The following is a 12,528-nucleotide window of genomic DNA, read 5'->3' on the forward strand; positions in this document are numbered from 1 at the left end:
TAAGTACTAAAACTTTTTTTTATTTCAAAATAAATAAAAATAAATGTGGGGGTATCTTTGTCCGTAAAAAAATGAGAGGATATTTAAACTCCAAACAGGATTGAATTAGACAAAAAAGTGCGATGTGGAAAGTAATGTAGCCATTGAGCCAGGAGCGGGCTAATCTTCATCTCTTGGTTTATCAACTATCAACTATGAACCAACGTTCATCACATATCCTCCCTCCTTTAATAATACTCTATCATTTCCTTCTTTAACGGTTTTTAACTGCCACAAGAACCATGGCTACGCCGACCCTGCTTCATACTACCACCGCTTATGTCTTGTCTCTGCGACCCAAATCTCCTTTCTCCACTCCCTTTCTCTCCACCAACCTAGGCCAGAGGCAGAGCTTCTTGTCGCACAGATCTTTGCTTCTCCCCCAGAAATGGAGACAGCACATGTTTCTTTCAACAAGGCCCCTCCTAAAAGATGGGAATCTCAGAATTAATGGGAAGGAAGCCTTGAAAGATGTCCCTGCAAACATTGTCGTCACGCCATTGACGGATACCTCAGCATTTGTTGGTGCCACTTCCTCAGACAGCAGCTCCCGACATGTATTCAAGCTTGGAGTCGTTAAGTAATCATTTTTACTTCCTTTCTCGTTTACCTTTTAAATTTTTCATTCAAGTTCCTTTAAAATCAAAATTAGAGTAAATTTCACATGAACTTCATATTTCTTTCATTTTGAAGCCCTTTGGCCTATTATTCTTATGCAGGCATTTAACGCGAGAATTAACATTTTGAGTTACAATGTTACTTAGCTTAACTTAAGCGTTTCGTTTATTTCAAGCAATTATCATTGTCTTAATCTTTGAATGTGTTCACCCAACTTAAGAATCATGTTATTCTTTCAGCAACAAATTCCTTGCTCCCTAAAAGCAGTTTTTCCGTAGATTATATGATTGAGGCCTACAAAACTAGAAGCATTGATGAAAATATTTCGGTCAAGTTCAATGGCATCATCTTATGGTGTCTGCTTGATGCAGGGATGTCAAGTTACTCTGTCTGTTTAGATTTAAACTTTGGTGGATGATACCACGGGTGGGGAGTTCAGGAAGTGACATCCCTGTTGAAACTCAGATGCTACTCTTGGAGGCAAAAGAAGGACCAACTTCTGATGATGCATCTGATCATTCTACTTATATCATATTCTTGCCTGTTCTGGATGGCAAATTTAGAAGCAGTTTGCAGGGCAACACATCAGATGAACTTGAGTTTTGTGTTGAAAGTGGTGAGTATTAACTCCATGATTAGTGTTCTGGGTATTCATGTTTCTAATTTTCCTCAATATGTGACCAAATATACTACTAGCAGACTGGTGTAGTCTTCCTTGTCAATAAAACGTCAAAGTATACATGTGGCACTGCATAAAGCCATAAACTTGACCGATAAAACATCGCCACTAGTTCAATTGTAGATTCTAGAATTCTATCATGACCGTATGGATTCATGCATGTCTGTTGATAAGATCAGATGGCAGTTCTGCTTAGCTGAGTGTAGGTTTAGGATGAGTCCTCAATTGGGATTAAAGAGACAGCAACCTGTAAGTGGCTAAGAATGAATAAACAGATGACAAAAGCAAAAATAGGGAAGAGAAAAAGCTTCTCGTTTACTTACCAGCCACCTTACTTTTTCTTACTTTCTGTAGTCTAATGGTTCGGGCCTTTTCTGTATTTTTATAGGTGACCCTGCTATAGTTACATCACAATCCCTGAACGCGATTTTTGTGAACTATGGAAACCATCCATTTGATTTGGTGAAGGATTCTATGATGTAGGTTAGCTCTCTGAGCAAACTTTAAGTATATATGGTATAAAGTTTCCAAGCTACCTGATTGAGTCAATAGTAATTCAGTTTGTATATGATGAGACTTTCTCATTTGTGCTTTGAAAGATATGCAGGATTCTAGAGAAGCAGTTTGGAACCTTTGCCCACCGTGAGACCAAACAGGCAAGTTGGATTACCATTTATATCTAGTGATGATACAAGGCTAAGGTTTTTTTTTTATTATTTTTTTATTTTTTACTGAGCCAAAGAAGAATCAAAACCAAAAATATGTAATGTGCTTGTTTGATGCTTTTCAATTGCAGATGCCTGGAATGCTAGATTGGTTTGGTTGGTGCACCTGGGATGCATTCTACCAAGAAGTTAATCCCCAAGGAATTAAAGATGGCCTAATGAGGTCAATCCACTTCTGGATTCGTATTCTCTCTAAACATAGTGAACTATTGATTCGCAAAGTAAAAGTCCTTTGCATTGGGGTTCTAGTGTATATTCATATATAGTTGTTCATTTTGTGTTGTAGAAAGCACAAGGCAAATCAACAATTAATTTATACCTGTATGTCCACCCCTCGGAAATTTCTTGAATTCTTGATTCTGAATGACTAGTATTTTGTGCAATTGCACAAATGTTTGGCTTGCGAAGCTAAAGGGTGCAGGCTTGAGTAGGAGGGTGTGTCATTTAGGCAAAGGTTATTAGCAGCCTTTTGATCTGGGAGACATTGGGAGGGGGCATGGTAAACAACTGAACAAATTAATTGCCATTTCAGGATGTATTATAATAACAAGCTGTTGATACTACGTGGCAAATTAAAGAAAAAACGGAGAAAATAGTTAAGCTTTGATTCTTATGACCCTTCTTTCACCTCTTTATGACTGCATTGTAAAATAGTAGATAATTTTGAAATAGCCTTATAATACTCATTCATCAGCTTTGAAACTTGTCCTGGAAGTTGCTTCATTATGCTTTTCTCCAATGTACTTTTAACTTGTTCCTTGTGCAAGAGTTTATTATTTATTTTCAGTTATTCTTGTTAACAATGCTCCCTTTCAATTTTTCAGTTTGTTTGCATTTTGCTTTAGCATCTTTTTCATCTTCTCTCTCTCACAGTTTATCCCAGGGAGGGACACCTGCACGGTTTTTGATTATAGATGATGGGTGGCAAGACACAGTTAACGACTTTCAAAAAGAAGGGGAGCCAATTGTTGAAGGGTCACAGTAAGCTCACTATGTGTCCTCTTAATTATTCATTTTAAAGAGCATATTTGGTTCTGAATATCCTCCTCCCCAAATTTCAGGTTTGGTGGCAGATTGGCCAGCATTAAAGAAAATAAAAAGTTTCGAAGAATAGCAAATGAAGCTAAAAGCAAGGCACCCCGTGATCTTAAAGAATTTGTATCAGATATTAAGAAGACTTTTGGCCTTAAGTAAGCTTCTTGCAGACCTTTCACTATAGGTTCGACGAGGAGAGCCACAGTTCAAAAGCAAGCATGATTTTCCATCTCAAGGCTCTTCTTAAAATCTCTCTACTCTATTTCATATATGTTTGACACCTTCAGGAGATCTCATCTTCCTTTGGATTTTTCTGAATTGTCAGGTATGTCTATGTTTGGCATGCCCTGCTCGGGTATTGGGGTGGCCTTGCTCCAAATACGCTGGGAACCAAAATGTACAAACCAAAATTAAGGTACCCTGTACAATCACCAGAAAATATGGGGGATATATCACTGGATTCTATGGAGAAGTATGGTATCGGTGTGATTGATCCTGATAAAATATCTCAGTTTTATGATGATCTACATAGATACCTTGTTTCACAGAATGTGGATGGGGTTAAAGTTGATGTTCAGAACATATTAGAAACCATCTCTGCAGGTTTAGGTGGTCGTGTCTCACTTACAAGACAGTTTCAACAAGCACTTGAAAGGTCCATAGCTGCCAACTTCGAAGACAACAGCATAATTTGTTGCATGTGTCAGAGCACCGACTCCATTTACCAGTATGTAACTTGTGCTTCCTAAAGCTTATCAAGTTCTGCTTTTTCTTTAGAGAAATGAGAGAAGAAAATGCATCCAAGTAAGTTCACTTTTTTTCCCTGTTTTTAGTCTCGCATGGCATATAACTGTTAGCAGAACCAGGCACATATCAAATAATTAGGTCGCCTCTAGCTGAATCATTTGAGTGATTTTAACTGTCCAAGAAACCCTTCTATATCAAACGTTTCAAGGAGATCAAAGTAAGTTGCTTCAGGATTTGGAATTGTATTGCTATATTCATCATTATTGCAGCTGGAGATTCTGATAGTTTTAGCTTGTCAAGTTCTAGGATCTGTGAGCAGCATGTGTGAAGCATAATCAGGTTCTTCTGTAGAAGCATAATTTGGACAATAAATCTTTGCTTATACAAAAAAATAAAAGAAGAAGAAGTAGAAGAAATGGCTTTAGAAGGATGTCAGTTAGCATATTTAGTCTGGTAAATTAAACCACGATGTCAATTCTTGTGCAGTGCTGGTAGTATCACCAACATATTTAACAATTTTCTTCTATTGCAGTCAAGTAATAAACTGTGAAATAATTTTCAGATTAGTGGCTTAAGATGAATTTACCTTATTTGTAGCACATGCTATTTCAGATGATTAAATCCGTTGTCAAGTACCATTGTAATTAGCTCCGCCTTTGTTGCTGCAGTTCAAAACAAAGTGCTATTTCACGAGCCTCTGATGACTACTATCCCAAAAACCCAACAACACAGACGCTGCATGTAGCTGCTGTGGCTTTCAACAGCATTTTTCTGGGTGAAGTATTTGTTCCCGATTGGGACATGTTCTATGTATGGAATGACATCCTTTTACTTTTCCCAATTCTAAATTTCTATTTACCATGGTATTAATAAACGTTTTTAACAACTTTTTAGAGTCTTCATGATGCAGCAGAGTTTCACGCTGTTGCTAGAGCTGTGGGAGGTTGCGGAGTTTATGTCAGGTAGGTGCTTTTCTGATGGTATAACCGTATAATCTGATTCGCTATTCAAGTACATGAAACATGTTACATGCTGTTGAGATGATAGATACAAGCTACATATTTTCGATTCCCTTAACCGAAGAAAAATGAAAAGAGGAGAGTCAGTATTAATTTATTGGTTATACCTCCGAGTCCGATGATTTTCCACTGTATCATTTGCTTAAATCTTAATCTTAATCATAAGAAAATTGATAGACCAACTAAATGTTGGTCCTGTCCTACTTGCTTTGGACAGATGCCGTTCCACATTTATATTCCATGTGTTGTCAGTCTGTTGCATCATAGTCCATATGCTATAAATTAATGATATACCGCCATGAATTTATATGTATGTGCACATAGTGCTCTTGTAGTGTGGTTACCTAAACCCAGAATATATATACATATATACACACACATACATACTCTATCTTTAGCCTTGCCCTTGACAATTTGGAATATTTTCTTTTGTGATAACAGTGATAAGCCTGGACAGCATGATTTCACGATACTTGAGAGGCTTGTACTTTCTGATGGATCAGTGCTAAGAGCTAAATACCCAGGAAGACCATCTCGAGATTGTTTATTCACTGATCCGGTGATGGATGGGAAGAGGTATGTACCTCTATATATATATATCTTCCGTCTCAATTAATTAGAATATTTTTTATTCCTTCCTTATTTAAACCTTGACCTTGGGTTTGAGTTGAGTAGCGTTTGTTTGTTTGTTTGCAGCCTTCTCAAGATCTGGAATTTGAACGAATGTAGTGGAGTAATTGGCATCTTCAATTGCCAAGGAGCGGGAAGCTGGCCTTACACGAAAAAGAATGCAGTCAAGATGGCTGCCGGTTCTGAGCTAGTTGGACAGGTCTCTCCTGCTGATATTGAGTATTTTGAGGAGGTATCAGGGAAGCAATGGACTGGAGACTGCGCAGTGTATTCCTTCAACGCAGGTAATTAAACAATAAAAATACAGAAAGTGTTTGGTGATTGATGAACATGCATGGTGTTGTGTGATACATTAATTAATGTCAGGTTGTGTTTCTCGAATGCCGATGGAAGGCTCATTCAACGTTGCATTAAAAGTTTTGGAGTGTGATGTGTTTACCGTATCTCCTATCAAGGTTGGGTTTGCCAGTCTTAATTCGTCAGTAATTAATTGACAATATTGCACTTTAGACTTTGTTTGTTATATATGAATTAAACAACATACCTACGTATATGATCACACATCACATCACAGGTGTACAATGAAGCAATCGAGTTTGCAGCGATTGGACTACTGAGCATGTACAATTCTGGGGGCGCCCTGGAGTGTGTTGAGAGCTCGGCTGATCCCTCCACTTCCAGCTCCAGTTGTAAAATACATGTTAAAGGGAGAGGATCAGGTTGCTTCGGTGCATACTCTAACACAAAGCCCAAGTCTTGCTCCATCAACTTGAAAGATGAGGTATTCAACTTCAGTGGCGAAGACAATCTTCTTACCATAAGCATTCCTGCCACAACCAATGCTTGGGACGTGGCCATTTCTTACTGATTCTTCTTCTTCTTCTTCTTCTTCTGTTTTTTGGAATCGACCAAGTTAGTTTTATTAGTAATCTACCAAGTTATAAGTAATTTTGGTGACATCGTGAACAACGACTATTTCCATATTACCAAATAGAGGTGGCCGAGCTCATCCATCTGACGGTGGGAGGGTTGGTATCTTTTTTTGAATAAAATAATTATTGACAGTGGGAACCAATTAAATTTAAACTTATCAAATCTTGTTTATTATTATTATAACTAAGATGGTGTTGTGGAAAATATCACAGAAAATATAGATTTTGTTAAAGTGAATTTTAATTTAGTACTTTAAAAAAAGTTAATCGAGAAAGTTATATTATATTAATCAACTGTATAAATGTATAATTTTTATTGATAGAGGAAAAGATAAACGGGTGCTTTGATTTTGATCACTAAAAGTTACTGCTACATATATGATTTTAAAATAACACTTAACCAAAAAAGATAATAATCTTGTTAAGCATCCAATAATTTTTTTTAATTAAAAATATATTATTCAAACAAAATGAATAGCATTTGTAATTTGAAAGTTTCCATTTTTGTTAGATGATGTATATCAACTTTTTAGATATAGGACTTGTACTTAGCTAAATGTTAAGGGAATATAAACTCTTACACAACTTTCAAATATATTTAATTATTGTTACAATTTGCTCTTTCTTTTGCTATATATATTTGTTTTCAACTTTTTGGTTTCTGTTGTTGTGCTATATTATATTATTGAATTAGAATGTATGATTCTTGCTGGTAAAGGAAAAAACAAACTGACATTAATTGAAGGAAGTTATTTGCTTTGGTTTCAATTACCATAAACCTATACCTACATATATGGTTATAAAACAATACTTATCCAAATAAGGCAATAATTCTATTAAAAATTGTTAGATGTATAATAAAATATTAAGAAATAAGAGAGTATATAACCTATATTATTAGCAAATTAAGATAAACAGTTGTAAAATATACGACTACAGTATAATGTAAAGATTCTATCAATATAAAATAGATAAAATAGTTATTAATTTCTAATAGTATCTGTCTTTTATATATAAAATGAATGGCTAAATGTTGTCAAATTCAGTTTATTTAATTGTTTATTCAATGATGACTGTGTGTTATTTATATTGGGAAATGAGTACACATTTTTTACTTTTTATTTTGTTCAATAAATTGGATAGATATTTATTAAAATTTAAACATTTATAAAAAAGATGTCTAAATATTATAAATTCAAGTTTATACGAAATAAGAGGATATAGATAAAAAATAATATTAAATTACAATTGATAAATATTAAATTCATCTATCCTTTAAGTATTAAAAGTTAAAAATGATTGTTTTCAAGTATTTCTATTGAAATAAATAAAAATAAAAAATATAAAAAATAACGTAGTTTTGACATAAGGTGTACAAAAAAAATTAAGTCAATTGAGAATAACATGTGTCAACCAAGTGACCCAATACTATTTGAGATTTTAAAAAAAAAAATTAGGCTATTTGAGACTTAAGGCATAACTTATATAAAGTCAAGTTTGTGAGGTTTCTCATCAAAATTAATTTTAAAAATAAAAAATAATAAATTCATAGAGTTCAATGAGAAAATCAATGATGTGGAAAAAATTTATTATAAATATCATATTTTACGTAAATTTTTATTAATATTTATCGAACAATGAAAAGTCTATCATCATTTTTAATAAAAGTATCAAAATTGATTTCAAAATTTTCAAATTTTGTACATTTGACTTATATAAAAATATCTTTCAATTTATCAGTTTGAAGTTTAGTTTTTATTTAATGAGTTTTACTAAAAAAATTCATAAACTTGATTAAGGAATTTCACATAATTAGTCTTGCTTCGAGACTTGTGTGTTTGATTTTTAATTATTTTTATAAACATAAAAAAAAAAACTAAAACTTTGATTATATGGAAATAGTGAAATCCCTCAAATAGTTATTAATTTTTAATAGTATTTATCCTTTATATATAGAATGAATGGTTAAAAATTGTCAAATTCAATTGATTTAATTGTTTATTCAATGATGATTGTGTGTTATGTATATTGATAAATGAATAGACTTTTTTTATTTTTTATTTTGTTTAATAAATTAGATAGATATTTATTGAAATTTAAACAATCATGTATAAAAGAGATGTTTAAATACTATAGATTCAGAGTCATGTAGAGTAAGAAAATATAAATAAAAAATAATATTAAATTACAATTGATAAATGCTAAATGAATTTATCCTTTAAGCATTAAAAGTTAAAAATTATTATTTTCAAGTATTTTTATTGAAATAAATTAAAGTAAAAAAAAACCTTTCAAATGTAAAAAATAACATAATTTTGGCATAAGGTGTAAAAAACATTAATTTAATTAAGAATGATACGTGTCAATCAATTTACTCAATCAATTATCCTACTTTTATTTATATTATAGATATTTAAATTTGGCATCATATATCATATTAATAATGGTAAGTATATAAAACATAAAAAATAACACTTATTATTTTATAAATTGTTATTCATTAAATAATAATAATAATAATAATCTATTGTTTTATTTTATATAGAATAGAATTATAAGACATGAGTTAATTTTGATAAATATAATTTGGTAAAACAATAAATTAAAACTATTGAGGTGGCTTCATAAAAATCAAAATAACATCGGTTGACTTGTAATTGAATTAGTTAAAAAGTGCAAGTTTGCTTATAAAATCAAAACAAAACCAAATTGGGTAAATTTGTTATAAAACATTTCAGAAATTACCCTAATAGCACTTTTCTAACCTTTTCAATAAGATTTAGATTAGCTAAGAACAATGATCTTTTGAATATCACTCTACATTTTAAAGAGATCACCTTATAATATCTAAATCCAATTATAGATATTTAAATATTTTAAAACAAAAATTCAAACCAACCATTTTTTATAAAAAGTATAACATATGCGGTGATCATGTATTAATACCCTAAAAGTAAATTAATAATCATGATGATACGATAATTAATTAATTAATAGATATTATTTATAAATATAAATAACAATCGAGTTTAGACGTAGATATCTTAAGATAAGAATAATCCAAAATTGGATTGGATTATAGAAAATATATGAATAATATTTTAATCTCATTTAGTGGGTCGGGTCGGGTCAAAAAGGGAGAAGAGGAAGGAGAAACCAAAAATTAAAAAAAAAAAAAAAATTCCTAGTCTTATATTGAGTTTTTTACGGCTTATGAGATAGCCATGGCCGTCCCTATGTTGGGCCAAGGAAATGACAATCATATTTATAAATAAATCATAGCATTACTTGTAATTTAAATAATTACTATTATCAAATACGCAAAAGGTGAGTATGTTCGGAGTGGATCGGGCTGTCGCCCCTGCATAAACTTGCTTCGCTGGATCAAAACTGAATTCAAATCACCCAACAACACCACCTTCTTCTTCTTCTTCTTCATCAATTTTAGATTGTTTGCCGAATTCCTCAACCGAATATGTCTTACGCTTACCTCTTCAAGTACATCATCATCGGGGATACCGGTACGTATTGCTCTTCCTTTTTTGTTCTTTCACCCTATTATTGCTTTCTTGATGCATTTGTTCACTCATGAAATTGCAATTCTTGTTCTTCCGATCATCTCCCAAAGGAGTGGGCAAATCATGCCTTCTTCTTCAGTTCACCGACAAGCGGTTTCAGCCGGTGCATGATCTTACCATCGGTGTTGAATTTGGGGCCAGGATGATCACCATCGACAACAAACCCATTAAGCTCCAAATCTGGGACACCGTATTTTCACTTTTCTCTCCTTACTCTTCTCCCTGTTTTACTCTTTTCTACCCTCGATCGTACGTAATTTGATTGTTTTATTTCCCATCAAAATTAAAACTTGGGCAGGCAGGTCAAGAATCCTTCAGATCCATTACCAGGTCCTACTATAGAGGGGCTGCCGGTGCCCTGCTTGTCTATGATATTACCCGGTAGGCCCACCACCACCGCCCTCTACTTTTCATTTTCAGCCTCTTCCTTATCAAATCATTGTCACTATCTGCATATCACCATTTATATCACTACCAATATTCTTCGTTATTAGTTTTATTGCTTAAAGAGTATCATTTTTATCTGCATACAGGAGGGAAACTTTTAATCACTTGGCTAGCTGGTTGGAGGATGCCAGGCAGCATGCTAATGCTAACATGACCATTATGCTCATTGGTAATAAGTGTGACCTTGCTCATAGAAGGGCTGTGACCACTGAGGAAGGCGAGCAGTTTGCCAAGGACCATGGTTTGATCTTCATGGAGGCCTCTGCTAAAACTGCTCAGAATGTTGAGGAGGTTTATTATACTTATCAACTTTCCTCTTTCTTATTATATGCTAAACAATCTTACTATGTCAACTATTCAAGCTTTTTCTAACTTAATCTGACAACTCGCTTCTTTATGCAGGCATTTATAAAGACTGCTGCCACCATATACAAAAAGATTCAGGATGGAGTTTTTGATGTCTCAAATGAGGTTACCACTTCTTAACCACTCTTACATCTCCTCACTTTCTTTTTGGGGTACTACTGTTTATGTTTTTATCTCCTAATCAAATTAATCACATTTACCATGTATCATGTGAATATAGGATATAGATATTTATGCCTACTAAGCACGCAAAAGAGTTTGGCCGGGTTATGAACTTCTAGAGTAGTTTAAATTACAAAAGGGGGAACATATTGCTTCTTCATCTTTTCCCTATTAGCAAACTTTCTGATAATTGCCAATTTTAAGCTCTACTAGCCAATATAATTAAAAAAATATTCCAAAAACCAATTCTGTTTTATTTGCTTCCCTGCCTCCCCTAATCATATGGGTCATGTTCAAAAGCAATTTTTCAAACATACCTTATTACTGAGATAAGAGTTTCTGTTTCATACTTCTACTAAGTTTTTAAAATTCAGATCTGCTGAAAAGGAATGAGGTCACTGTTTCTTTGCATGAAAAGAGTTGTACTTTCACTTTGTCAATTGTCATTGTTTTCAAAGGTAATACCATTTAATAAGATAAAATGGAATGTACATATTGATTGGGTCCAGGTGCTGCAGACCAGCCATTAGATAAGATAAGCATAACCCTCTTTACTGCAGAATTATGGTTGGAAGGAAAATACTTACCAAGCTGGTTTGATACTTTACAACAGTGAGTTGGGGTACTGGTGGGGAGGGGGTATGAGCTTCATAATATGCAGTGTCACTGGGTAATAATATTTTTTGGTGTGCAAGAAACGTTACCTTACATTTAGGTATCCTTGAATATTAGGTTAGCAGTTCACAGTTCCCTGGTGAACAAGGTTGATCTACCTAGATCTTGAATGTAGACGATCACCCCACCTTCAACTGTGTGATACCATCATCGATATTTTTCTTTCAGGAGGTTCAATTTATCTGACTGGGGCATTTTGAATGCATTGTGGAAGTGCAAGCTGCACAGCCATCTTCTTTAGGAAATATTTGACATTGCAATACTTGATGCAGACTAAAAAGTGACGTATCTTTGAATATTAACAATAGAAGAAGAAGAATTGGTCTGTTTCATTTGCTTTGCCACATTGAATAGATAGAATGTGTGACATCTGTTGCTGACATTCTGTTCTTGTGATTTGAAGTCTTATGGCATAAAAGTTGGATATGGTGGAATTCCGGGGCCATCAGGAGGCCGCGATGGTTCTTCCTCTCAAGGTGGGGGCTGCTGCAATTGAAATTCGAGTTCTTCTTCTCAAGCTTTCTTTATTTCATAGTTCCTTGTTAATTTTTTATAATCCCTCTACCCTGAATATTGTGACTGGTTTCTTATACGTGTCCATTTAAAGTGTGAAATTTGTATAATCCATTTAGATGTGTGCCCCATTTGGTTGTAAATTCGATAGTTGTTGTAGTTTCATTTGTGGATAACTATGGTGAAAAGAAATTGTGAAAATATGGGGACTTGATTCGAATTTTTTGTTGTATTCATATTTTGATATGACTTGCATTGTATTTGTCAAGGCTGTTTCAAATAGAAAGTGGATTTTTATGTGCTTACGAAGTGGTGAAACTTGAACATGTTTGGGAGAAGGAATTGTGGTGTGATGTAGCAGCT

The 12,528-nt window shown here is 33.6% G+C and overlaps 2 protein-coding genes across 4 annotated transcripts; both read left to right on the forward strand.

Moving 5' to 3' along the window:
* The first annotated feature begins 137 nt into the window (after positions 1 to 137).
* LOC18597367 (putative galactinol--sucrose galactosyltransferase 2) lies at positions 138 to 6,587 on the forward strand. Of its 2 annotated transcripts, XM_018123671.2 has the most exons (14): positions 142 to 619; positions 1,029 to 1,273; positions 1,725 to 1,815; positions 1,944 to 1,992; positions 2,133 to 2,224; positions 2,935 to 3,042; positions 3,123 to 3,251; positions 3,422 to 3,823; positions 4,512 to 4,653; positions 4,738 to 4,805; positions 5,304 to 5,438; positions 5,559 to 5,776; positions 5,859 to 5,947; positions 6,067 to 6,587. In XM_018123671.2, the coding sequence occupies exons 1-14, from the start codon at positions 282 to 284 to the stop codon at positions 6,358 to 6,360; spliced, it is 2,400 nt and encodes a 799-aa protein (XP_017979160.2). In that variant the 5' UTR covers positions 142 to 281; the 3' UTR covers positions 6,361 to 6,587. The 2 variants fall into 2 exon arrangements, with proteins under 2 accessions (XP_017979161.2, XP_017979160.2); XM_018123672.2 differs by lacking the exon at positions 5,859 to 5,947 and having other exon boundaries at positions 138 to 619; positions 6,067 to 6,211.
* Positions 6,588 to 9,646: 3,059 nt separating this feature from the next.
* Positions 9,647 to 12,385, forward strand: LOC18597368 (ras-related protein RABB1c). 2 transcript variants are annotated; one of them, XM_007026358.3, is made up of 6 exons: positions 9,647 to 9,945; positions 10,053 to 10,192; positions 10,301 to 10,383; positions 10,536 to 10,740; positions 10,852 to 10,920; positions 12,056 to 12,385. In XM_007026358.3, the coding sequence occupies exons 1-6, from the start codon at positions 9,900 to 9,902 to the stop codon at positions 12,146 to 12,148; spliced, it is 636 nt and encodes a 211-aa protein (XP_007026420.1). In that variant the 5' UTR covers positions 9,647 to 9,899; the 3' UTR covers positions 12,149 to 12,385. The 2 variants fall into 2 exon arrangements, with proteins under 2 accessions (XP_007026420.1, XP_007026421.1); XM_007026359.3 differs by lacking the exon at positions 12,056 to 12,385 and adding an exon at positions 11,821 to 12,021.
* Positions 12,386 to 12,528: the final 143 nt, after the last annotated feature.

The sequence above is a fragment of the Theobroma cacao genome, chromosome 6, assembly GCF_053813885.1.
Source record: "Theobroma cacao isolate CCN51 chromosome 6, ASM5381388v1, whole genome shotgun sequence".
Taxonomy (NCBI): domain Eukaryota; kingdom Viridiplantae; phylum Streptophyta; class Magnoliopsida; order Malvales; family Malvaceae; genus Theobroma; species Theobroma cacao.

Excerpts from the sequence above, each read along its gene's own strand:
- LOC18597367 (XM_018123671.2), top strand. The coding sequence starts at position 282 with ATGGCTACGCCGACCCTGCTTCATACTACCACCGCTTATGTCTTGTCT. Across the intron at positions 3,043-3,122 it reads CCAATTGTTGAAGGGTCACA|GTTTGGTGGCAGATTGGCCA; the intron begins GTAAGCTCACTA and ends CCCAAATTTCAG. Across the intron at positions 5,948-6,066 it reads TTACCGTATCTCCTATCAAG|GTGTACAATGAAGCAATCGA; the intron begins GTTGGGTTTGCC and ends ATCACATCACAG.
- LOC18597368 (XM_007026358.3), top strand. The coding sequence starts at position 9,900 with ATGTCTTACGCTTACCTCTTCAAGTACATCATCATCGGGGATACCG. Across the intron at positions 10,741-10,851 it reads CTGCTCAGAATGTTGAGGAG|GCATTTATAAAGACTGCTGC; the intron begins GTTTATTATACT and ends TTCTTTATGCAG. Across the intron at positions 10,921-12,055 it reads TTTTTGATGTCTCAAATGAG|TCTTATGGCATAAAAGTTGG; the intron begins GTTACCACTTCT and ends TGTGATTTGAAG.